The sequence below is a fragment of the Cervus elaphus genome, chromosome 5 (genome assembly GCF_910594005.1).
Source record: "Cervus elaphus chromosome 5, mCerEla1.1, whole genome shotgun sequence".
In the NCBI taxonomy this organism is placed as follows: Eukaryota; Metazoa; Chordata; class Mammalia; order Artiodactyla; family Cervidae; genus Cervus; species Cervus elaphus.
In genome coordinates, this window is record NC_057819.1 from 123,186,638 (window position 1) to 123,212,486 (window position 25,849).

General features: G+C 56.6%; 1 protein-coding gene across 1 annotated transcript in view; it reads left to right on the forward strand.

Moving 5' to 3' along the window:
• The first annotated feature begins 344 nt into the window (after window positions 1–344).
• Window positions 345–25,849, forward strand: part of LOC122693263 (collagen alpha-2(I) chain-like) — a 31,821-nt gene continuing 6,316 nt past the window's right edge. Inside the window, exons 1-4 of the mRNA XM_043900804.1 lie at window positions 345–491; window positions 560–752; window positions 1,009–1,629; window positions 5,873–6,021. Of these exons, the coding sequence (XP_043756739.1) occupies window positions 345–491; window positions 560–752; window positions 1,009–1,629; window positions 5,873–6,021 (1,110 nt within the window). The remainder of the gene's footprint in view (window positions 492–559; window positions 753–1,008; window positions 1,630–5,872; window positions 6,022–25,849) is intronic.

The window sequence follows — 25,849 nt, forward strand, 5'->3', positions numbered from 1 at the left end:
CTCCTCCACCCGTAAGCTGGGAAGAACCCCACCTCTGTGCAGCAGACCTGCAGCCCCAGCCGTGGAAGGTCCATATCTCAGAGTCCCGGGGCGGCGTCTTTCTCCCCTTCAGTATGACCCAGCCCGGGAAGACAGGGGCCACCGTTCATTTGCGGTGACCCTGAGACAGACGCCAGGCAAGGAGTGAGGCCAGGACTGGCTCCTGGGCCCCAACTCTATCCCAGGAGACAGTTCCGGGTGGCGAAGCCCCTGAGCAGCGCCCCATTCCGGGGCCCCGGGACGCTCTCAGAGCATCCTTTTTCCCTTCCGGAGTGTTGCATTTCTTTGCAAGTCCCGGAAGAGATATGCGCGGCGGACTCCAGGGAAGAAAGCGACGGGCGGTTCTTAAGCAAATCCCCTGGGCCCTTGGGGACCCGCTCCGGAGCCGCCACGCGGTGTCACCCCCACCCCCTCCGCACTCCAGGGCATTTTTCCGGAAAGCGGATTCGGAGGTAGAACGCGCGGGGGTCTTGGGCGGCGAGTCAGCCGCTTTCGAAGCTCCGCTTGGGCCCGGGCGCAGGCCTGCCCGACGCCGTCCTGCAGCTTACGACTCTGGGTCCGTGGCGCCTTCCTCCTCGACCCGTCCGGCCAGCCCATTGGCTCAGACGTGCGCTACCCGCGTCTCCGCGAGATCCCATTGGCCGGCGGCCGCGGCTTAGACAAAGGGAGCGGCGGCGGCGGGCGGCGATTGGGCCGGGAACAGGATGGGGAAGGCGTGGAGGGGGCCAGAGGGGAGGGAAAAAAGAGAGCGGGGCGGGAGCCGGGGGAACACCCGCACAGGCTGGGGCGGGGGTGGGGGCGCGGACTGAGCCAGGGAGGGCGGGGCGGGAGGACAGCGAGTGGGGGAGGGGTGGAAGAGCGAGGATGGGGGGAAGCAGCAAGGGAGGGGCGGGGGCACGGAGCCGCGCAGGGAGGGGAGGACTGGGGGGCTCGAGGTCGGGGGCGGGGGGGAGAGGCGAGGGGTTTAAGGCGAGGAGGGGGAGAGCGGGGGTGTTCGAGAGGGAGGACTCCAAGGCCGGGTGGAGGCGGGGGCGGGGCCCTTCCGCGGGGGCGGGGCCGAGAGCCCCTGGAGGGCGGCGGCCGCAGGGCCCGGGGCGGCGGGAACCCGCCCGCCCCTCCGCCCAGCACCCCTCCCGCCCCGGGGCTCCTGCGCGGACCGCGGCCGCTGCTGCCTCCTCGTCTTCCCCGAGGGTTCCGCGTCCGTCTGCGCTAGCTCGGCCGCGAACGTGGGAAAGCGGGAACCTGGGTCGAGAAGGACGTGCCCGGACCCAGGTCTGGACGTGCAACCCGAGCCGCAGCGTAGCGGCGGGACGCGCCGCCCCTTGGCCTTGGAGCCCCTCTCCGGGACTGCTGGGCCTCGGGGTTCCTCTGCGCGTCCGCTCGCAGGCAGGAGATGCGGGCCCTGGCGCTGGAAGACGTGTCCGGCGCGCGGACAGGAAGCTCCTCGCGCTTCCTGGAGAGTTGGCTCGGCGGGGTGCGTCGCCTGGGAGGGAGGGATGGGCCGTGGGGCGACCGGCCGGGCGGGGAGTGGCTTCTGGGGGCCCCCTCGCCAGCGGCGGGCCCGCGAGGCCGCCCTCGGAGCGCCGCCAGGTACGTGCGTTTTCCATTTTTCCCGCGCGCCCAGAGCGCACTCCGGGTAGGGAACGAATAAAAACCCGGCTGGTGTGTAAGAGCCTTTCGCTGCACACGTGTCTTTCTGCAGGGCTCGGGGAGGGCTGCTGAACTCGGGGTAGACACTGGCTTAGTCTGTACCTGTGGCCTCGGTCAGAGGACTGTCTCCTACTCCACCTCGGGGCTCGAAGGAAATGTCTCTTTGCAAAAGCCTGTCCCTTTCCTCCAGGTTGCGTTTAATTTGCCGAGGAGACCATGCGCCCTTCCTCGGCCTCGGGGCTGGGTTTATAGGGCTTTGTGCAGTCTCCCCCACCCCTAACCCCTGGAACCCCAGGGATTTTCAAGCGGGGCCGCTCAGTTCTGAGGGACGATCGCTGGCAACTCGGGATGGGGAAACCCGACCTTGATCCCGCGCTAGGCGGACAGGTCCCCTTGTCCAGTAGTTAGCCACACGAGTCCCGGACCTGCCTGTTAGGGGAGGCCCTTGGGCTTTGCTTTTTGGTGGTTTGAGGAGGCCCTTTAGCTGGCCTGGGGCGGGCTCCCTCCCCTCCCCCATGCCCACTTCAAACAAAAGAAGTCTTAGGAGAATCGTTTCCTGGGGAGAACTCTTCCGAATGTGAATCTCTAGTTTCCCCCGCCCCAGTTCTTAGGATGGGACAGCCTTTACAACAAAGGGGAAGGTTGGAGACAGTTGAAGGAAAGGGCGCGCTTTTATTTAGGGAGACTTTGAGAGAAAGAATGCACATTTCACTTTCTTCCCGTTTTCTTACCTGATTAATGGAGTTTTAGGTGATGTTTGGATATGGGATATTTTCGTTTGGAGATTGTTTCAGAAAAAGAAGAGGGCTAGATCGATGAGAAATTGGCAATTTGGTCTCCACCCGGTGGGGGAAAATACCCCATGGAGTGAAACGTATTGCTTGCCCTTTAGGGGAAGACTGAAAATTAGGGATTTGATGGTTAAAAGGGAGGGGTTAATTTTGTGTCATTTTCTACCGTGACCCCCCTCCCACCCCCGGCATAAGTCGGAACAAAGGGCCCAGGTGAAAGGGTTCAAATCGGGCCCGCTGTAAAAACCTCCCAGTTCCCGCGCACCAGCGAGTATTCCCGTCGGAGTTTGGGTTGGAAAGAAAAAGAATCAACCCCCCAGAGTCCGCATGTGTATCAATACCCAGCTCGCGAGCCTCCACCGCTCTGGGCAAGCCCGGTTACCGGGCTGGGGAGCGAGGGACCCGGTGGGCGGGAAACGCCTCTCCTGGGGATAAAGCGCACAGTTTCAGTTTCCACCTTCCCCGGAAGAACCGAGAGGTTCGCGGTGTCCCGGCGGCGCCCGTCCCTGCTCGCCCGGCGTGGCGCTCCCGACACAGACCCGCATCCACCAAAGCCCGGGACCTCACTTCTCTCGAAATACTTAAAACTCAACAAGCCATAAAAGGCTCCCGATTCCAGTGGAAAAGGCGTCGAAGATTTATGGCCCCCTGGATTCCCCACACTCTAATTATGCCTGTTTTTAGTTGACTTATGGGTGGTGACCACTAAAATCATTTTCCATTTGTATTTTTTTCTTTTAACATGAAAAATGCGAGCTTCACTTTTTCTTACCGGCTTGGGCAGGCATTTTTCCGTTCTGGAAGAAAACTCCCGCCTCCTTCTGCCTTATCTGTGGCCTCTGGCTGGGTGTACTGGACCTGTGGAATCCCTCCATAGCCCCCTTAATTGCAATTTAGGGGAAAGTATTTTTTCTTTCTGCGATCGTTAACAGGTATTCTTCCCTTGAAGCACTTCCCTATGGCGCACTAGTTTCCCTGCGGATTGCTTGGGGTTCAGAACCCTACTCCCACTAACTCTGGGCCAACGACTGGGGGTGAGCCTAGCCAGAGAACAAGTCCCCCTGTGGTCCCAGCTCCAGTAGTCACCCTCATCCGCCCTCCTGGGAGCCTGGGGCATTAAGGGGTGCCCCCCCAGGGTCCTGAGGGATCCGGAACCTACCCCACACCACTGTCTGGCGGTCCCATCCCCCATCTTTTTCCCTTTGTTTGCCACTCCGGACTCTGAGTTGAAAGTGGCAGGAAAAAAATAATTAGATGGAAATCAAAGATTAGACGGGCACGCTGGCTGGCGGCCTCAGTGAGGCCTGGCCGACGCTCTGATGGAGCCTCATAAATCTTCACGGGCCTGACAAAAGCTGTGTCCTCTGGTTCTCTGGGAATTTGGGAACTTACCGATCTCCTCACAGAGTCCTCAGGGGCCTCAATTTCTGCCTGGCGCAGAGTTCTCAGAAATGAAGGTGTGGTAGGGGAAAGGGGTGGTCTGGCCAGCGAGTGACCAGGGCCCAAGACCCCCATTCGAGGAAGGGCAGCAAACACCCTCACCCATTTTGCTAACAAATATTACAAGGGTGCTGTATTCCCCTACCTGAACTGCCTCAGGAGGCTGTGGTGGGGAGGACAAAAAAGGGGCATGTGTTGGGGGGGCCGTTAACCCCTCACTAGCGACTCCTTTGTCTGGCCAGTCCACTGCTGAGACAAGTGGCATCCTGGCCTGTGTACTAGGCACCAAAGTCAGGAGAGCCAGCCTGGCTTCCAAGGACCCCCTCCCTGGCTCAGGTGTGCCAGCTGTGGGTGCGGACCGCTGATGCAGGTTCAGCTGAGCCTAGAGGTCTCTGCACCCTTCTCCAGAGGTCCCAGCATCAGAGGTCTTCGGGCCCACGTGCGATCCACCCGGGAGCTGTGCCCCCGACCAGCCTGGGTGGGAGAGAACATGAAAGAAGTCTCGGCCTGTTTAGATCGTTTTAAAAAACTTGAATTAATTGGGAAAATAGTAACCGAGCTTTCCAATGAAGGGAAGAGGTTGGGGGGGGGTGTCTTTTTTGTTGTTTTTTTTTTAACTATACCCCCTTGTTGTGGCAGTTGTTTTTTACCTTTTCATAGTGTTATAAGAAATGTTGCAACGTTTAATTTCTATTGCCATGAGATATGGAGAGGGTAGCCCAACATTTTGAAGTAATTTGATAAGGCTTCGAGTAGCAAATCCGAAAGGAGGGCTGGCGGCCCAGGTATAGTTTCTTTATAACCTGAATTTACAATGAAAGCATTCTCCTTTATGGATATAATAGATTAGATTTCACAACTTAATTCACCGGAATGGCTCCGTTTAAGGGAGCTCCGGCTGATTTTATTACGCCAAGCCAAATTGGATGTTTGTGGTCTTAAGGAAAAGCGATTGTGACATAAAATATATAATTTTTTAAGTAAAAAAACAACGGGTTCGACCCTGTCCCCTCTGTTCTCCATCCTTCTTCATCACCCTCGGTTCCCCAGTTTGGGAAATACCGAGAATTATTTGTTGATTTCTGCGGGTGAGACAGGAACTCACATTCGGGAGGGGGCGGTCAGGGAAAAGCCACTCGCGACCCGGCCGGGGGCTCCGCGAGGCAGCCGGCCTCATCGCCCCCGTGCCTGCAGGCCGGCCGGCTGGCCTCGCTAGCGGTGCGCACGCGGTGCCATTTACCCGTAAAGGATAGGGGTCCCGCTCCTCGGAGTCTGGAAAAGTCGAAATGCCGGCCCAGGCACCACAGTCTCGGGGCCCTCGGAGCTCCCGCGGAGGGCCGAAGCCTCCGCTTGCCCCCGGCACCGGACAGCCTCCCCCGACAGCGCTGGTGGGATGGAGAAAGCGCCCCTCGGAAAGCCCGGTGCGCGTCCCCCTGGCAGAGCCCGCGGCGGGACACCGGGAAGGGAACAGGCTCACGCTACTTAGTGCAAAACAACTGCACTCCCGCTGGGCCCGCTCCGCGCCCGCCTCGACCACAAGGGCTGCCCTAGGGCGACCGCAGGGGCTGGCTCCAGGACCCGCCTTGTCCCGTGGGGAGTGGGCATCACGCGCAGGACTGTCTAGGGCCCGCCAACCCCCCGCCTCCGTGCAGATCCCGGAGGCCGCCTTCTCCGCGCCCAGCAGTTGACAGTGGCTCCCGGCGGTGGAGACCGGCACGGCCCGCCCGGCTGGCGGAGGACCGTGGGGGGATGGGGGACTCGGTGGCCCTGCCCGGGCCTGGCCCGCCAGCGCCCGCGGCCCATTCTACTGTCACTTCTCATTAGGATCGGGCTCTATTCTCCCGACCGCATTGTCCCCTTCTCCTCTCTCCCCCCTTCCTCATTTACTGGGTGGTTTTAGCCCAGATTTAGCCCCCACCCTCTCTTCCTGAGTGCGGTCCATCCTTTCCCAGGTCGATCTCTGACCCGAGACCCAGCCTCCGACGGGGGAGCCAGGCGCGAGCCCGTGTTCCCGGGGCCTGAAGGGCCCCCGGGCGCTCCACGTGGCATCCGCGCGGCCGGGAACCCCGCATCCTGCGCTCAGAGGACGGCCTGCGTTCCGGTGCGTGGCTGGCGGGCTGTGGGTGCGCGCCTTAAATTAAATCTCCTCAGCGTCTGACCTTGTTTTTTCCTCGGCCTGATAGCGGCAGCAGCTGGGTTGGTTTTTTTTTCCAGAATTCCTGCTGCTGGGGGAGGGGCGTTATTATTATTATTTTTGGTTGTTGCAACCTCCTGGAAAAATTCCCTGGTCTCAGAAAGCGTAACAATAGACTAGCGGATTTCTGGAGGAAGTGCCCCCTCCCCTGTTTTCTCTAGGGACGCTTCTGCCCTCAGGATGCTAAGGAGACTTCTGTGGGGAGTGGGACCAATTCCCCTACTCTGGCCCCAGCCCCCTCCTCGTCCTTCAGAACCTCTCAAATCTACCTCGACTCTGACTCCCAAATCTACCCTGGGGTCCTGCCCTTGCCCCCATCACTCCTGAGAGAGGTCACAGCTTCCTGAACTGGGGAGTAGTCTCCTCCAGCATCCGTGGGGGTAGGGACAAGAGATAGAGCTTTCCAGCACCCCGCCCCCTGCACTGGGGGCTGGGGGTGGGGTGGGGGGGCGGTGTCCTGTCCCCTGGAATCCTATCCCTGTTTGCTTTGGGGGTCAGCTTTAGATCAGAGGCAGTTAAAGATTAATGGGCCTGGGCCCTGAGGGATGGTATGAGGGAGCTGGGGAGGGATTCAGTCCCCTGCTGGCCTCTGCACTCTGTGTGCTGGGCGTGAAGTCCTGTTCCCTGATGCTGCTCCTCCACCCTTGGGGCTGAATCTCGCCTTCAAGCGGGCAGCAGCAGTCTGGGGCCCACCTGTCTGACCCGGGGGGGGGGCGGGGGGGGCACGTACTCTGGCCGCTAACTATACACATGACCCCAATTCCAGCTTCACCCCTAGGGAACCCCGCTACCTGGAGTGGAAAGCAGAGGGGAACTCTGACCCTCCTGGCCCCCTCCCCCACTGGGGCAAGAAGCCCAGGAAAATGGCCGAGGCCGGGCCCAGGAGGGGCCAGGGATAGCAAGGCCAGCCAGTGGGTATTGCAGCGTGTGGCTGGTCTGGGCCTCCCTGTATCAGCCTCACTGGAGGTGTGCGGGTGAAGGTGTGGGGGCTGCTGGGGGCTTTTACACAGCCCAGCCTGGGCCTGCATCTCCCCCCTTCCTTGGATAGAGAGGGGAGGGGGTCCAGGGGAAGAGGCCTCTTCGTATCCAGTGGTCCCCAGGAAGACCTGACTCCTCTCACTCAGGAGGGGCCACACTGCAGAGCCCGCAGGACCTTCCTTGAAGCCCCTCATCCTGCCCGTAAATGTATTTACCCTGGTGTGACACCAGGTGCGTGGCTTCTGTGACGCAGGGTCCCCGGCCTGCGCGAAGACAGGAATTGAACTTTAGTCTCCAGGCAATTAAGGTGGCAGGGACTATAGTTCATTAATGGTTGTTATGCAATAAAAACGATAAAATGGCCCTGATTTTGCAATTTAAAAATGCAGTTTATTTTAATTTATGTTTCTAAGTATTTATGGGGTTTCATGGAGGGGGGCAGCTTGGGTATCACTGAGGGGGTTGGGGCCACAGCCCATCCATTTGGAGGGACAGGGAGTGATTGAGATGAAATGCGACCTGGAGCAGCAGAAAATACAGAGGAGGCTGAAGGAGTGGGCCCTGGCTTTAGGTTGGCGAGAGCTGGACATTCTGGGCTGCCTTTTACAAAGCGGTGGAAACTGACTCCGAGGCCTCGCCCTTCTGTCCCTGGCTCCTGCAGAGTGGGCCGGGGAAGCACTCCTGAGCCAAACATCCGGAAGCGTGCTGGGCAGGACTGTCTCCGGGGACCCTGGGACCTTGGGCACAGAGACTTCCCCGCCCCACCCCACTTGCGGCTGGGCAGGTTCCTCAGGTCCCAAAGTAGCCTGCCTGTTGCCTTTGGAGGCTCCTTGTGTCAGGAGCCAGCTATGGCTCTGTCCGCCTTTTCCTGGCCTTATGAGTCAGATGTCCGTTTCTACAGCCTCTGGAGGGTCCAGCTGTCCTGTCCCCAGTGCTGTGTGCTTAACCCGGACAGCATATGCACTGCCAAGGCCTGAGAGCCCAGACACTCTCTAGGTGTGTCTCCCTGGTTTCCTTCTGCACCCCTTCACCCCCCACCCACAGACAGACCTCAGGCACTTAGAGAACCCAGGATTATGACAGCAACCTTCCAAGCCCAGCCACAGACTGCAGCAGACACTTGAGAGGTGAGGACACCTGTGGGAGAGTTTGCAAGTTAGCCTCAAAGGTGGAGGGGCCTGGCTTCAGACAAAAAAAAAAGGGGGGAAAGGAAGTATGGGAAGGACCAGGGCTGGGGATTGTAGTGCAGAACATCAGAAAGCCTGGAACCCACTCCATCCCTGGTGATCACAGGGTCCTGGGCCATCAGCGTCTGCCGTTCAGACACCCAGTGTTAGACAAGTGACTTTGTCGTGGACACCGTCAAAGCCAGGGCTCCTGGCCCAGGTTGACAAGCAACATGCACCCCCACAACATGCACCTGCGCGCACGCCGCGCGCACACACACACACATCCCCTGATTTTAGCATCACATAGCCACAGCCAGGAAAACCAGAGAAAGGCAGCCTTGGCCCCTCCTGCCGCTCACTCCCACAGGTGGGTGCCTGGGGGCTGGGGAGCAGCCTCCTAATTCCTCCTCACCCTCCGGACTCCTAAGGCTCATGGACTCCACCCCCGCCCCGCAAGGATTGTCCCAGGCCTCTGCCTCCCTCTCCTTTTTATTCTGGGCACCTTGGCCTGCTGAGTTAATTGGCAAACTTTCCCAGAAGAAAACTTGATGGATGGAAATTAATAATTTTCCCAACGATGCAGTCATTGCTAATCATGCCGGCTGGGAGGAGGGGGCCTGGGTGAAGGCTGGTGGGGTGGGTGGGGGCATGGGCTGAAAACCACTAGCATGAATGATATCTGCTGGGGCTGGGGGGTCCCTTATGCAATTTAGGAGTTTTATAGCCCCAGTGCTGGTGCAGTGCTGGCAGCAGGGAGGGTGCTTGGGGAGAGTCTGAGCCACCTCTACACTCCCATGGTCTCTTGCCATGAAACCTGGGCCCCATGAAGTCCACTGGGGTGCTTCCAGCGGGGTTCTCTTACACAGCAGAGGTGTGAGAAGGGGAACCCTGACTGTATACTTGGAGGCCTGTGGGGGGAAGGGGCCCTGAAAGGAGAGAGAGGAGAGGATGGCCATGAGGGCTGCATGTGGCATCAGGGCTGCCTCCCCAACTTTGGAGCTCTTCTTTTGAAGATGACTGAGGTCTTGCTGGTCCACCTAAGACAGAGGGTGCCTCGTGCTTGGGAAGCTTTCTCCCAGGACTCCTGTAAAGAGGCACAGTCCCCATCGCTATCATTGTAGAGCTCTGGGCCTCATCCTGTCAGGCCTGGGTGGAGAATCAGTGATTGGACAAAACAGGTCTCTGCTCAGGATTTTCCTTCCCTGGGAGCAGCGAGGAAACAGTGCCTGATAACTGGATCCTCAACAGCACTTCACCACAGTGAGGGGTTCTTGGGGCCCTCAGTGAAAGCGCATGCTGGACAGTGGCCTGGGAAGTGTGGGCATGACCAGCATGTACCCTAGACGGTTCTGACTCAGGCAGCCCAGCTACTGCCCAGGAGGCCTGGACAGGCTGCAGTCAGTGATAGGAGGCACAAAAAATGTTGTGTTGAATGAATGAATGAATGCATGAATGATGGATGGATGATAATGTTTCACCAGGCACAAAGATGATTTTCTTGGCCTTTTCAGCATCCACGGCCTGTTGGTGGCAGAGCTGACTTCACTGGCTCCACCCAGAAATTTTCTTTGGAGAATCAGAGATCAGAGCAAACCCCTAGGGAGAAAGATGAGGTGGGGAGGGTTGAGAGGGCCACCTGGCGTCTTCCCTGCAGTGACCAAGCTCACAAGGGACAGAAGAAAGACCCTCTCCTTGATGAGGGCAGGGGCACATGGGGGGGCCTGGGATGCAGTCTACCCCCATTTATGACCACACCACCCCGGCATTTCCAGGCTGGTGAAATGGGACCAAAATGAAGCTGGAGGAACTGGGATATGATTAAGGAGAGAAGGATAGTGTAGATAAAGGGAGCAATGAGAGGAGGAAAAGGGGGTAAGTCCCACTTGTCCTGGTGGAATTGGCTCAGGCTGACTGCCACAGCTGGTCAGGGCCTTTCTACCCTCTGGCAGGTACAGACCTCTTCTTGGGCTTGGTGAGCTTGGGCTGGCTCACTCTGCCTGCCATGGGCACCCTATGGGGACTGCCAAATAACTTTGTCCCAAGGCAGCAGGGACACAGGGGAGGAAAGAAAGGAGAAGGAAGAGAAAGAAACTGGCTCTGTCATCACCCGACAGCCTTAGCATATTAAAGATGAAGAGGCCCAGAGAGGTTCACTATGTGCCTAAAGGCACACAGCAGGATGTGAACCAGGCCTGTCTGCCTGGGAAGCCTGCCTGTGTCCACGACACGACATATTGCAGATTAATTAAAGTCGTCAGCCCAGCAGGGCACCTAATGGTGCCCCCCACCCCACCCCCACCTGAGACTGTGCCTGTGGCCCAGAGCCAGACAGCTGTCCCAGCATCCTGGGCTAAGCTGCTTCTGAGGGCAAGGCGCTCATGCCTCACCACACAGCTCTGGGGCCTGGAGCCAGCTGGGGCCATGGGGGAGGGGTAAAGGGGGACGGGGTGGGGAGGGGGAGGCTTCACTTTGAGGACATCCCTAGAAAAGGGGGTACCTCCCCTCTGGGACCTTATCTCCCTCTTCACACTGACCAGCCCCCATCCAGCAGAGCCTTGCTGTGTACCTGGGTGACATCAGCATGGGATTCACTGGTCTGATGCTTCTTTGCACCCTTATGGGAACGTAGCCCTTTGAAGCACAGATACGCTCCAGCTCTGGCGTTCCGGCTCTGGTTGAAGTCACGTCAGACCTGTTGTTTGCTCTCTAAGTTTTGCTGCGACCCTTTGGCCATTCCCTGGTGGCTCAAACGGTGAATCTGCCTGCGGTGCGGGAGACCTGGGTTCAATCCCTGAGCTAGGAAGATCCCCTGGGAAAGGGAATGGCTACCCACTCCAGTATTTTTGCCTGGAGAATTCCATGGACAGAGGAGCCTGGTGGGCTACAGTCCATGGGGTCACAAAAGAGTCAGATGTGACTGAGCAACTGACGACCCTTCGGCCATTCGGCTCTGATATGAGTGCCCTCCTCTCCTCTCCCCCCCGCTGCCAGCATGACTAGAGGCCTCAGTGCACCTGGCCTGGGTCCCTGTCCTGGTCGTTGCAGGTAACGGTGTCCTGGCCTCAAGAAAACTGAGGAGAAGTTCCCATGGACTTAAGGATATGTTGCTGATGCAGCTGTGCTGGTGTGGCCCCTGGTCCTGAAAACATCTCCGGGGTGCTGAGCAAAAGCGTGAAAGCAGAGGGGTGCTGGCTGTCTCGAGTTGTGGTGGCCCCACACACTTGGACCGCCTTAGAGACAGTGCCGTGAAGGCACCCCCCTAGGCCTCAGACCCCCTAGGCCAAGCTGACAGGGCTCCTCTTTTCAGCCACACAGGTCACCTTTGGGATTCTGCCCTCATTAGAGAAGACCTTGGAATATTGGTGATACAATCCCTGCCCCCACCTCCCTTCTGGGCACTGGGGGCTACAGGGGAGGAACACAGGGTGGTCCCAACTAGACGGCAGGCCCACCCTGTATCCCAGGGGCCTCATCATGGGCCCTTTGCATCCTTCTTGAGTCTCTTAGGAAAAAGATGTGCTGATTCCAGTCTGGACTTTTCCTGGCTCTGCTCTGCCCACTGTCCTCCAAGATCTGGCTTGAGCCCCACACACCTCTTCGTCTGAGATTCAGGCACCCTAGTGACACCCTCGACAAGCTCTTTAGGGACCCCACCTTTTGCTGCCAGCCATCCTGGGTCCTCTCTGCTCCCTGCTGGCTCCTGGCCAACTCAGAGGTGAAGCAAAAGGCAGGTGCCACCTCAAGAAGCCCCCAGTCCCCAAAAGAGAGAGATCCTTGAGCAGACAGCTACTGCTGCAAGGGGGAGCCTTGCCATCCATGCCTGCAGGTGGTGGACAGCACCCATTGGAGCCCCCGCAGCAGCAGGTGAGGGGCCAGGCCTGGCAGTGATGATCCTGCCACTCCATCTCTGAGCCTCAGTTTCCTCCAGGTGGTTCACGGTGTCACCTGTGAGATGCTTTTGTCCAGGACGCTTAACCTGAGTTGAGTCACAAGGGAAGAATAAAGGAAACCCAAATTGAAAAACATTTGGCAGAACAACTGCTCTGGATGCTTCAAAATGGTCCATGTTAAAAAAAAAAAAAAAAAAAAAAGGCTGGTGTGGGATTCACCTCTGAAGGGTTTCAGAGAGAAGTGGGGAATTTTGCACACGGGCTGCATGGGATCTGAGAGATCATGCCAGCTACGTTTCCAGGGCATGATGAGGTTAGAAAGCCCTTCTTGGAATTGAGATGCTGAAGTATTTAGGGGTGAAGTGTCACAGTGTCTGCAACTGGCTTCCAAATAGTTCAGCAGTTTTGTATAAAGGGAGAGAGCGCGAGCAAATGCAACAGTATTGCTTTAAATAGAGCTGTTTAAAAAAAAAAAAGAGCTGTGAGTACAAAGTCAATATACACAAATACATTTTATTTATATAACTTAAAGATATCTTCTGAGGTTTGGAGAAGCCAGACCCCTGGTGCTTCCCCAAGACCCCATCTCACTGTTGCCTTGCCCTGGGGACCTTGGGAGGTGCCCAGAGAGGACAAGCAAGAGCCAAGCCCAGCCCAGCGCTGTGCTGGTATTTACACTGTTTGTGTCCAGGCAGGGAGGGGATGGGGTCCATTTGCTCAAATGCTCCTGGAAGGAGCTCTTGAATCTCCCTGGGCTCCTGTCCTTGCACCCTGAGACACAGAGACTCCTGGGGCTCACGAGAAGGTGTTGGAAGAGGAAACCGTCACAAAGTCCCATCTCAAACACTGACATATTGGGGGTTTGCTATTATTAACCCGTTTTTAAATAAGGAAACTGAGGCTAAGAGAGAGTAAAACTCGGGGGAAGGGAGACAGCGGTTGCCACTGATTTAACCTTCACTGTGTATAGACCTCTAAAACGTGGCCTCATCTGACCCTCACAATAATGCTGTGAGAAAGGTATTGAAAATGATCCCATTTCTCAGATGAAAAAGTTGAGGTGTAAGGCATTTAAACACCAAGACCAAAGCCCCAGCCAGGGAAAGGGGAGCTGGGTGTGGCCAGTCCAAGCCCCTGCTGCACAGACACAGACTTGGGGACATTCCCATAGTGGAGACTTGCAGACCCATGCAGGCACACACACACCTCCAGGAGGAGCTGGAGGGAGCCCTGCCCAGGGGGCCTTGCTCTGGGTCTTGTGCTGGGCCGTGTGTGTTACTGACTCTTGCACATGGCATCTCAAGATGGTAGAGTGCAAACCCCAGAAAAGGAAACAGGCTTGTTAGGCTGCCTCAGATTCCCCAGAACCGTGGACATTCCCTGCGCTCCGCAGCTTCAGGCCTGTGCCACTGGGGACAAGGGTTCGTCCCTGAGGTGGGTACAGTGAGCCAGCTGTGGCTCGGGCAGCCCGGGCCTTCTGCACTGTCCTCAGGCCCATGGTGTGGCAGAGTCTCTTCGTTACCTTTGCTCGTTAGATCCTGGCCTTCCCTTTTTCTGCTCCTTGGGATCGTGATCAGCCTGCAGAATTCTGCTCAGCTTCCCCAGGGCTATGTGGACGCCAGGGGCCTGCCTTTGACTTGCTTTCCTGTGTGTGAATGAGATCTCTGCCCCAGCAGGTAGCTGAGGGTCCTTGTGGGGAGGACCAGGGGGAAGACGAGGATAGGCCCGGGGCTCTGTGTCCAGCTCATTCACCCTCTGCAGCCCCTGATCAGCCTGAGGTTGAGCCTCTCAGAAAGCCTTCTCAGGGCAGGTGAGCGGGTGGGCCTTGGCCCCCAGAGTTCACAGCCTCTGCCCAGCTCCAGGCTGGTGGCTGCCCCAGGCCCTGATTCTGCTGGGCCCACCTGCGGATGTTGCCGTGACTGCCCATACATGCCTCCCCCTCCTCGGCCTTCTTCCTGGTTGGGACCAACGTCCCCCCTCCCTCACTTGACATCCATTCCTGGGCACCCCAATTCCTCAGCCCTGCCACCAGAGCAGGTGTTCCCCCGCCCAGGACAGAGCTCCTGAGCTGCGCTTGCCCGGAAAACTGCCTGGATCTTGGGTTCCAGGCCTGGGGAGTGGCAGCTGCTGTGTCAGTGCGGGGACGTTGCCAAACAAGGCTCAGACGCCCTGGCCCAAGGCCTGTGTGGGTGTGGGAGGGAGCCCGCCGCCCAGCCACACCTGTCCCGCCGCGGGCCCTGGGGTGGGGTTTCCCATCTGTGCTGGAACCTGGTCAGGTTTCTCACTTCACCCTGAGGCAGGGTGCAGGGCACATGGGCCCCGGCCAGCCGCGAGTCCCCGCCCAGACTGCCGGCCTGCCTGCCAGGGCTCCTGCCAGACGGGAAAAACCTGCGGGAAGGGGCCAGGCTGGGAGCATCCTCACTGGGCCTGGGGCAGTGGCGGGGTGGTAGTTGGGGGGGCCCCCTCCTGCCCAGCCTAGCATCTCCCTCCCTTCTCTAGCTGGGCCAGGAGCCAAGGGCTGCCCAGGCCTCTGTGGGGTGGGAAAGGTGGACGTCCCAAACCTGAGTCAGTCTGGGCCTGACCATCCCCAGGCCCCATCCCATTGCTTATTCAACCGAGTTCTGAAATTTCACGGCTCCTTTTTTACCTGATCTTGTCCCAGGCATCGTTAAGATCTGTGAAATCGCAGGCTTGATCTGTTGGTTTTGTTTCTTCTGACAGACGCGTTTCGAAAAGTTTGTTGGGACCATCTGTGGATCAAGTCAGGCACAACCGGCCTGGGGGGAGGCCAACCCTTCCTTCGGAAGCTGCAGAACCACAGGGGGTCCGGCTGCAGCTGAGATGATCTGGGAAGGGGGTCTCCCCAGAGCCTGGAGGCTGTGGCTTTGAGTCCAGTCCAGAGCCCCCTCAACCCTATCTTCAACAGGCCTGGACCCTAGAAGCAGCCTCTGCAGGCAGCCTGGGGTCCCCTCTCCATTGGGAACAGTGTGAAAGGCCAGGGACACCCCAAGCAGGCTCCCAGTCTGTCTCACACCTGCCCATACCTCCCTTGGGCTCATCTCTTTGGGCTGCATCTCCAAGCCCCTGCATTCCAGGGGCCTCCCCCGGGGCAGGCCTCAGCCCTTGAGAACCCCGCAGCTACCAGAGCCCCATATGGCCAGGTCTTGTGCTGGCCCTACACCAGGGCCTGCCCCAGGCCACTGCCAGCTGTCCATCACTGGATGAGGAAAGGGTCACTGCAACCCCTCAGGAAAGTAAGGGAGAGGCTGAAATGCAGAGGACGCCCCCTACTGGAGAGAACCTGCATGGCATGCAGTTCCCCCTACCCCTGACCCCAGCCCTGATGCCATGCAGGCAGAGGAGGACAGAGGAGGCCCCGTCTGCTCTGCTCACGATATTGCCCCCAGGGTCCCTCCTCCAGGCTTCCTTCCAGGGGGCTGTGAGCTCAGTCCCTGCCCTGGGGCCCTCAGAAACAGCTTGGAGGGAGGAGATGAGCTGATGGGGTCCTTGAGATATGGGCCAGGTGCAGGATGGGCTAGGACAGCCCACCTTGGCCTATCTCCCCCAGAGTGAGGCTGTGGGCATTGAGGGCTGATATTCCTGACTGCTTTCGACACACTAATGCTGGCCTCCACACTGTACCTGCCTCCTTGCTCAGAGCCTCCTAAGAGGTAGGTGCCGTTCTATCCATCTTTGACAGACAAGGAAAGCAAGGCACCCAGTGATGGAACCACCCACTCAGGCCCTGCAGCAGCCCCAGAGCTTCAGAGCTGAGACTCAGAGCTGCAACCTGCAGGGCCCAGGCGGCCGGGGTCCCTCTGTTGGTTTGGGTCCTGGCCATGCAGCCTTCCAGGCCCCCTCACCCACTGCAGCAGCTCCCCGGGCATTTCTCACCCTCACACATTCCCCTCTGGCTCCGGGGAGGGAATGGAGACAAAATCTTTTCCTGTGAAAGATTAAAATCTGAGTTGAAAAAGGAAGGGGTAGCTGTTGGTTCTCCAAACATAGAATCACCTGGTGGTCCAGTGGTTAGGGATCCGTGTTTCCACTGCAGGGGGCACAGCTTCGATCCTGGGTCAGGGAACTAAGATCCTGCAAGCTGTGCAGTGTGGTCGAAAGGAAAAGAATCATCACATGACCCAGTAGTGCCATTTGCATGCTGGCTTTCAAAGCAGCTGAAAGGTGGAAGCAATCCAAGTGTCCACTGACTGATGAAGGGTAAACAAAATGTGCTCTGTCCATACAGAGGAATAGAAAGGAAAGGAGTTCTGATACATGCTACAACATGGGTAATTGAAGATATTACGCTAAGTATTCAGACAAAAAGGACAAATATTGTTTGGCCCCACTTATATGGGTTCTTGGGCTTCCCAGGTGGCGTTAGTGGTATAGAACCCACCAGCCAATGCAGGAGACATAAGATGCAGTTTCGATCCCTGGGTCAGGAAGATCCCCTGGAGGAGAGCATGGCAACCCACTCCAGTATTCTTGCCTGGAGAAGCCCCATGGACAGAGAAGCCTGGTGGGCCACAGTCCATAGAGTTGCAAAGAGTCGGACATGACTGAAGAGGCTTAGGATGCATGCATGCATATGAGGTTCTTAGAATGGGCCAGAAAGAATGGGCTACTTTTGCTACAGAAAGTAGATTAGAGGTTACCAGGGGCTGGGGGAGGGAGGAAAGGGGAGTTATTGCTTAATGCGTAGATTTTCTGTTTGGGATGATGAAAGTTTTAGAATTTGATAGTGGTGATGGCTGTACAGCATGGTGAATGTAGCTAAAGGCACTGAATTGCGCACTTTAAAAGAATACTTAAAATAGCTACTTTTATGTTATAGGTATTTTTCCACAATAAAAATATTTTATTAGGGGAGGGGCCCACAGAGAGAGACATGTAGGGGGCCCCCCTGGGGCCTCCCCGTCCCCCTGAGGGTTAGAGTCCACCTCCTTGGCTGCTCCCCTGCCAAATAGGCCCAGCTTAACAGGAGATAAACAGCAATTCTGTCTACTTTGCTTCTTATCCAAAGACGGATGGGGGAGAAGTTGATACCATCGGCACATACGTGGTGTGGGGATGTTGTGTGGGGTTCTCATGTCCCGCACCCATTGCAGGAGGAACTGCCAGGAGCCAGGGTTGATGCCGCCGTCCTCAAAGTCTGGTTTCGGGGGGCAGTATCCTCTCTACCAGCCCTCCCCTCTCCGCCCCCTGCTGCTGGGAAAACCTGTCCTGGGGGGATCCCCGGCTCCCTGCTGCTGGGCTCCGTGTGCACCTGAGTTAAGACCACTTCTGCATCTGCTGGCTGTGTGGCATTGGGAATACCTGCGACCTCTCTGGGCCGCTGATTCTACAGGGAGTCACCCACGAGACGTGCAAGCAACAGTCAGTCATCTCTCCATGTGAGCAGAAGACACTGGCTCATGGTGGTGCGTGGTGGTGCTCCCGGTGGTGCTTCTCCTTGAGGGGCATTTCGGTGCATGTTTGGCTGTCATGAGGCCTTATTGCCACTTTTCAGGCTTTATTCTATAAGAGAGCACAGTGTCCTGTAGGAAGAGCCCAAGTGTTGTTAGAATGGGCTCTACTGTTTCCGAGCTGTGCCACTTCCGGGAGGCTGCTTAACATCTCTGAGCCTCATTTTTCTTACCTATAAAGTAGCATAATAACATCCGCATCCCAGAAGTGTTGTGAAAATGAGTGTGGGCAAATGTTTATTTACATGGTAACTAATACAGACTGTGCTCTCAAGAGTAGATAGGGGTGAGGCTGTCACCGTGTCAGGGGTCAAATGGTAACAACCCCCGCCTCTGAGAAAAAAAGATACGCCTACCTGAAACCCATGACTGTGACCTTATTTGGAAAGAAAGTCTTTGCCAGCCTCCCCCACAATACCCCGCTGAGGGTGGGTTCCTGGAGCTCACTCTTGCGCCATCTTTGCTGCCCTTGGACACACTGTTCGCCCTCAAGGGCTGCCCTGGGGGCCGTCCAGGCTCCGGGAAGGGGTCCGAGCCGCCTGCTACTCCAGCGCTCAGATGTGTGCTTTGTCCTGTCCCTTGGTGTTCAGTGCCCAGGCCCTTCCCAGAGGGCTTGCATCCAGTCCAACTGCCCGGCAGCGTGCAAAGTGCCAGCTGGGAGTGAGGCTCTCAGGAAGAACCAAGTGAGGGTGCCGGTGCCCCAGCCCACTGGCAATGGGCCCTGGCACATCAGGGGTGCTCTGTGAGCTTGGCTTTCCTGGCCAGCTAGATGGAGAATGTCCTTGGCTCCCATGGGTGCTGCAGAAATCTCTCAATCATATTTACCAAAAGGCCTCAGTGCCTTAGAAGGCAGTTGCGTCATTATTGCAATGGGCCTGCCAGTATTTCCCAGAGGGGCGAAGTCCCCAAGGCCCCAGTCTCGAGATGGGATGGTGAGGGAGGAGAGAGAAAGCTGGGGACTCGCTGGGCCCTCCGACCCTGGTACGACCTTGACTGACCTGGCTTTAGCCCCAGTGTAGCCCCAGCTCCTTGTTGACATTCTGGGACCTGAACGGGTGTGATGGGAGAGCCTGGGCCTTCCAGCTTCGCTCTCCAGAGTGCGGTGGGGGTCACAGAGAGAGGAGGAGCCCCTTGACGGTTCTCACCCGCCACAGGAAGCAGGCCCCGGCGGCGGTGGCCTTGGCCTGGGTGCCTGGGTTCGCGCGCCGGGCTGCCCGGCCCCACGGGTGTGGAACCGATTTATTCGGTAGCTTTGCCGCTGATTAGTTGCAGGTGAGTGGATGGCACGTGGTTTGTGTTGTAACAATATTTTGGGACAATTAGATTGAAACCACATTGTCTCGGCCCTGCTGGCGGCTCGCCCCAGCGCTGCACTCTCCATGCCCTTTGCGGCTCCCGGGCTGGCCGGGCCACCCCAGCCTTCCTGGGGCCCTGGGGCGCAAGGCAAGGGGGAAGGGGCCCTCCTGCTGGGGGCAGGGCCTCCCATTCTCAGCCCTACCAGGGCTCTCCCCACTGGCCTCCTGCTGACCGCAGCCTCTAGTTGTTCCAGAAAACAGTTGCTGGGAGACTCCCTGGTCTAGGTGGGGTGGGGGCCTGGGGGACCCGGAGTGGGACTTCTAGGCTGCAAGGCCACCCCCTTCCCCTCAACATTATCTCAGTGCATCCCTTTCCTACCCCGCAAAGAACGGCACTGAGCACCCCCACGCCCCCCCAAACAGGTAGCACCCCCCAGACTGCATGATCCAGGAGCAGAACCCAAGGCCAGGTCTGCCCAGCTGCTGGGTGGGGGAATCTCTTGTCCTGACCACCCCTCTCGCCCCACACCGTGGGCAGAGAGGCCTAGATGCCAGGTTGTATCTCTCTCGTTGTGGGGACCATGCTTCCTACCCACCCTCCTGGGAAATGCTGAGAGCTCAGGGCCCATCATTTAAGGGGTGAGGGCCCCTGGGGCCAGACTCAGGCTCAGGAAGGGGGTGGTTGGCAAGACCCAAGCACATGGGAGCAGAGTGGGACCCAAGAACCTGCCCACCTCCCACAGAGCCAGCAGCACCCCGGGGCACGGGACTACCCTGGTGTCTCAGCATTACAGAATCTGCCTACAATGCAGGAGCCACAGGAGACACAGGTTCGATCCCTGGGTTGGGAAGATCCCCTGGAGGAGGGCAGGGCAACCCACTCCAGTATTCTTGCCTGGAGAATCCCATGGACAGAGGACCCTGGTGGGCTATACAGTCCCTGGGATCACAAAGAGTCGGACATGACTGGAGTGACTTAGCAAGCATGCACGCACCCCTGGGCAGTGCCGTGTAGCAGGGCTGGTGTCTGCAGATGTTTCAACTCAGGTGTTACCCCAAACCCGTGTGAGTCTGGGGACTTGTGCAGAGTGGGGGTTGCGGGGGGTGGAGGTGTGATGTCTCCTGCTCTTCTGGGGTAGCTCAGGCGAGACTTCAGGCAATAGCCCTGGCCCAAAGCATTTTGGGACAGCCTCTGGGGTTGGGGTGGAGCCAGGCTGGTGCAGGGCCGCCCCAGGTGGGTGGGCAAGTGTCTCTGGGGCTCCACTTCTCAGTCTCTCCAGCCCTCAGACAGCCTTCCCCTTCCTGCCTGCATCTTTGTCTGGGACCTGTGTTGAGATGGGGGTGCGAGCGCCCCCACACCAGAGAACTGAGTTAAGGGGAGGACTTGCTTTCTGCAACAGGATCACAGTGTCTGTGGGGTTTCCAGTTTAATTCGAATAAAGATCACTAGCAGTTGCAAAGAATCTAATGCTTCCTGAATACTAGAGGGAAACATTTGCGAATGGGATTTTCCTGGTTTGGCTCACTTTCCCACTTCAGCCTGAGCTGCTCCTTCCCCGGACCTGAGGCTCTCTGCATGGCCTCTGCTCCAGCCTGGGGTGGCTTCATTCTTCCCAGTGACTCTTAACTTATGACACAAAACAGATGGGAATACAGGTCCAGGGGCTGAGACGTCAGGTGGGTCTGGCGTCTGTGAGGTGACCTGGCCAGCCCGGGAGCTGGTGAGTGGGCCCCAACCAGGGCACAGGGCGTGGAAAGCCAGTTTTCTCCTCCCCCACACATCTGTTCCTTCACCACCACCCTCCCTACCCTCCCACACACACTGCAGCCTCCTCCATCCATCCCGGGAGGCCTGGCAGGGGACACTGGCACTCTGCTCTCCCAGCCTCCGGTCCCATGTGGACCAGAGCCCTCCCTGGGACAGGATTGCAGAGGGGGCGTGCGGGCCAGGGAGTGACCTCTGACCCTGTCCTGCTCAGCCCCTGTCCCCACCAGACAGGGGCCTTTCAGAGTCTTCCTGCCTGAGGGTCTCTGCTCAGTACAGTAAAGACGAGGGCCGGTGGTCGTGTGTCTGTGTCCCGCGACCCTGGTCAAACCTTGTTGTTCTAGGTGAGGGCCTAAGGCAGGTGAAGACCAAATGGCTTGCTTGGTCTTGGGGAGACGGGGAGTTTCTGAACCTGGGTGTAGGTTACATTGCTTTGGAAACCCCTAAAAATAAAGAGGTTCACCCTGAGGGAACAATTTCTCGGGGCTGAAGCCATCATGCTTGGGGTATAAAAGGAAATTGACAAAACCCCAAAACCACAAACAGAGAAATGTATTACACAAAATGTTTGAAATTTCTCCACAATAAAAACATCGTTATTAACAAATGCCAAAAACAGCAGAACTGACCCGGGAAATAACAAGTTACAGCCACAAAGAGATGCCATTGCACACCTCCCCATGGGACTGAACGCAACAAGCAGTTGGTGTCGGATGCTGGAGAGGATGCGGAAGGCCTCTTGCTCTGCCTGGGGGAATGGAAAGCAGGGCAGCTTGGGGATAGGGGTTGGGAAATAGGAGACAGCTCAGGAAAGGTCTTGTCCACTTGCCATGTGACCCAGTTGTTCTGCACTTGGGTGTTTGCCCAGGAGTTGAAACACGTTCACATACTTGTACTTGAGTGTTCACAGCAGCCTGGCTCATTAATACCCTAAACTGGACCGGCCCAAGTGTCTAAGCCACAGGTGAACGGTGCAGACGCGACCCCCAGGCAGTGGACCCTACCTGGCAGTGAACAGGACACACGTGACAATGGTCTGGATGAATCTTAAAGTGGTTTGCTGAGCAAAGCAATGGGTGCATTTCACGTGGTTCCATTTATGTGAAATCCTACTGCTGCTGCTGCTGCTGCTAAGTCACTTCAGTCGTGTCTGACTCTGTGCAACCCCTTAGACAGCAGTTCACCAGGCTCCGCCGTCCTGGGATTCTCCAGGCAAGAATACTGGAGTGGGCTGCCATTTCCTTCTCCAATGCATGAAAGTGAAAAGTGAAAGTGAAGTCGCTCAGTCGTGTCCGACTCTTCGCGACCCCACGGACTGCAGCCCACCAGGCTCCTCTGCCCATGGGATTTTCCAGGCAAGAGTACTGGAGTGGTTTGCCATTGCCTTCTCTGATGTGAAATCCTAGAAAAGGCAAAGCTATTCTACAGGGACAGAAAGAGCGGGTCGTGGTGGCCCGAGGCTGAGACTGGGCGGGAGATGGGGATTGATCAGGGGCCTGAAGAAACTTTCCTGGGGCTGCTAGGGATGTTCTGCATCTTGACTTTGGGGATAGTTACACAGCTGTACCGATTTGTCAAAGCTCATCAAACTGGACGCTTAAAATTAGCGCTTTTATTGTTATCTAAGTCTTATAGCTGATTTCTAAAAAAATCCTACCAGACACTATTTGTCACCTATCAAATGACAGAGGCCTAAACGATTGTCTCCAGCTTTATCAAGGACAGAGGGAAGCGTGAGCTTTCCCACTTGCTGGGGGTGTCTATTGGCACACACTTGCCCAGTGGTTTGGCAATAGCAATCAAAATTTGAAATATGCATGCTTTTCACCTAGCAGTTTCTCTTCTCAGAATTTTATCTTCTAGACACATGTGCATAAGGGCACAAAGATATGTGAACAGAGATGCCCTTTGTCAGGTTGAGAAACTAGCAGCGACTGAAATATCCAACAGTAGCCTCTGGCTGAATACACGGAAGCTGACCCATCCTAACCGTCTCAGTTTCCCTGGGACCGTTCTGGCATTACCGCTGACATTGCCACATCCTAAGATCCCAAGCCCCCTCAGACTGGGACACACCACAGTATAGACAGGCAAGGGAGTATTAGGAAGTCAGGAAAAATGACCGGCGTGTTTACTAGGCCAACAGGTAAGATGCCCAAGAGGCTGAGTGAGATGAAACAAACATGTTGCAGGTGGCATGGGGTGGTCCACAGACATTGCCTCTGGAGATTGAGGCTCTGGAAGATACTACTTTCTCTTTGTAACCTTTTGTGCTTGGAACCCATTGGCTTCTTTTATTTTGTGTGTGTATGGGTTTTGTGCTGGAAAAGGAAATAGCAACCCACTCCAGTATTCTTGCCTGGAAAATTCCATGGACAGAGGAACCTGACAAGCTATAGTCCATGGGGTTGCAAAGAGTCAGACACGACTGAGCAACTAACACTCATGGGTTTTGTAACTTATAAAACATATTCCAGAGGATATCCCTGGTGGTCCAGTGGTTAAGACTTTGCCTTCCAAGGCAGGGGTGCCAGTTTGATCCCTGATCTAAGAGCTAAGATCCCACATACCTCGCAGCCAAAAAACCAAAACATAAAGCAATATTGTAACAAATTCAATAAAGACTTTAAATATATCTATGGATATATATGGATATATATATATATATGTATATATATTCTAAAGGACAGGTGACCTTGGTTCAAAGTCAAAGGCAGGTAAGTGGGGCCTCTGAATTACAGCCACAAGTAGGCAGGTGCAGGTCAAAGGAGGGGCCAGAGGCCGTGGGCAGCCGGGGAAGAAAACCAGAAGGGGAGAAAAGGAAAGGGGCACCTTTAGATCAGGGCTTAGGAGATCCCTTCAGTCCTCCAGGCCCCTCACCCAAGACCCACCTTCCGGAAACTGACTCAGCCCCTCTTGCTGCCTTTGAATCCCTTGCCATTAGCAAGCAGCCCCTGGGCCCCAACCAAAACACCGGCAGCTCAGGATTGTTACGCAAATTGACTGGTAGGGCCCTGAGCCTGGCTAATTCCTGTGTCTTAATGAGTGGGAAGATGAGGTTTTTATTCATCACTGGGGCTTTAAAAATTGCAGTAAAGTGGCCCACTTTATAAAGAAAAAAATCAATAGCTAAAAGAAAACAGGAGTATGTAAATGGACAGAGTGACAAAAAGCAGGCCAATTACCCCCCCAAAATGAGACACAGTTATGGCTCCATTAACTCAATTATATTTTCAAAAGGATTTCTTACGAGGCCCCCACCCCACCCCACCCTCACACGCCTGTAATTTTTACATCAACTTCAAGCCATTAAGTTGCATTAAATTATTTTGTGGGAGAGAGAGGTGTGTTCGGGAGAGGGGAGCTGCGGTCCTTCCCGGCTAGCCTGGGGGCCTGGGCTCAGGTGTGAACAGGCAGGGGGGACCTGGGTGGTCAAGTAGAGTCTCTCAGGGAGGAAGCCCTGAAAGATAATGAAGAGGAACCACGGAGCTCGACACATGCAGCAGGACCAGCTGGGGGTCCCCAGCCCCAAGGTCCCCAATGCACGTCCCCCTCTTGAATTTTTATTCCCAAATGATTCATGGCTCTGTAAGCCCCACTTCGGACGGTGGGTGGTCCAGTGCGTGCCAATCCAGATGTGAGAACCTAACCTCTCCTTGGCTTCGTGAATTTTCTCTTTATCTCATTAGAGTTAAGAAACTTAATTTTTTTCTTTTTTAAGAAACAATTTTTCGAAGACATGGAAATATTAAGTGTGTTAAAGGAAACCATGCCAGCAAAATGGGGGCCTAAATAGGAATATATTTGATGCCTGCTCTTTCTGCAGCCCTTTGCAGGCCCAGAGCCCCCGCATGCGAGGATCCTAAACGACATTGGCAATTGTTTACTCAGCCACCGCCTTCCAGCTGCCCCCAAGATGCTGGGGAGGCCCTGGAGGCCTGACAGTGCCCATTCGCCTTTCCTGATGCTTCTTAAGAATGTGCGGGCCCTGAGGCTCACTGGCTGTAACCTGCTTTTCTGAGTCTGTCACCCCCAGGGAGCCGGGGCCTGTCCTACATAAGCCTGTGTGTCTGGGCCGCCCGGGACCCAGCACTTTATATGGAGGATTTCAGGCGGGACGAGGAAGAGGAGGAGGAAGGGGTGGGACCCGAGGGGCAGTCAGACAGGCTGCTACTGAGCAGGATGTCCAGGGTCACTGGGCCAGGTCGCTGGCCAGAAAATATAAAACCAGTCAGTGGTGAACAGATAATCGGGTAGAGACTCAGGCTGAGCAAGGGATGGGGGGTGGCGAGGGCAACCCTAAGGTACAGCCAGGGCCCCCCACTTCCAGGGATGGCACAGTGAAGAGTTAAACCACAATACAGATTAAAAAAACAAACAAAGAGAATTAACCCCTCTCTGCTCCTTGGCAGACCAACCTGGGTCCTAGCAGATCCAGGACAGGCTGAAGAGAGGGCCAACCTGGGCAGGCTGTACAAAGGGGTCCTCAGAGGTTCCCAAGGACTGTGGGAGGAGCAGAGATGAGGCAGGGGGTCCCCCCTAGCCTGGAGAGGGGCCATCGCAGGGTGACCTAAGGGGAAGATGGCACCATGGGGTGTGTGTATGAACTTTAGTTTCTCGTAACCTTCATCACCCCACCAGCACCCCGAACTTGCTGCGCCTGTTGCAGCTGGGAGACAAGCCCTCACTCCCTGGGGCCCTCATCCCCTTCAAGAGCCTCGGGCCAGAGACTGATAGGGAGGGTGGGAAAGGGTCATGTGCGTGGATACCAGTGTGTGCACATATGAGTATGTGTGTGCACGTACTATCCACGGACAGGATCTGTGCCAACTCCCACTGCCTGCCCCATGTCCTTGGGAGCCTGAGGCACGTGCTCCCAGACCCTGGAGTGTGTGTGCAAGTGATTGGTGAGGCTGCTTGGAAATGGATCACCACCTCCATTCAGGATATGATCTTTTGTGTTCACTCTCTCAGTCGTGTCTGACTCTGTGACCCCATGTACCGCAGCCAGCCAGGCTCCTCTGTGCATGGGATTTTCCAGGCAAGAATACTGGAGTGGGTTGCCATTTCCTCCTTCAGGAGATCTTCCTGACCCAGGGGTTGAACCCTCATCTCCTGCGTCTCCTGCATTGGCAGGCAGATTCTTTACCACTGAGCCACCTGGGAAGCC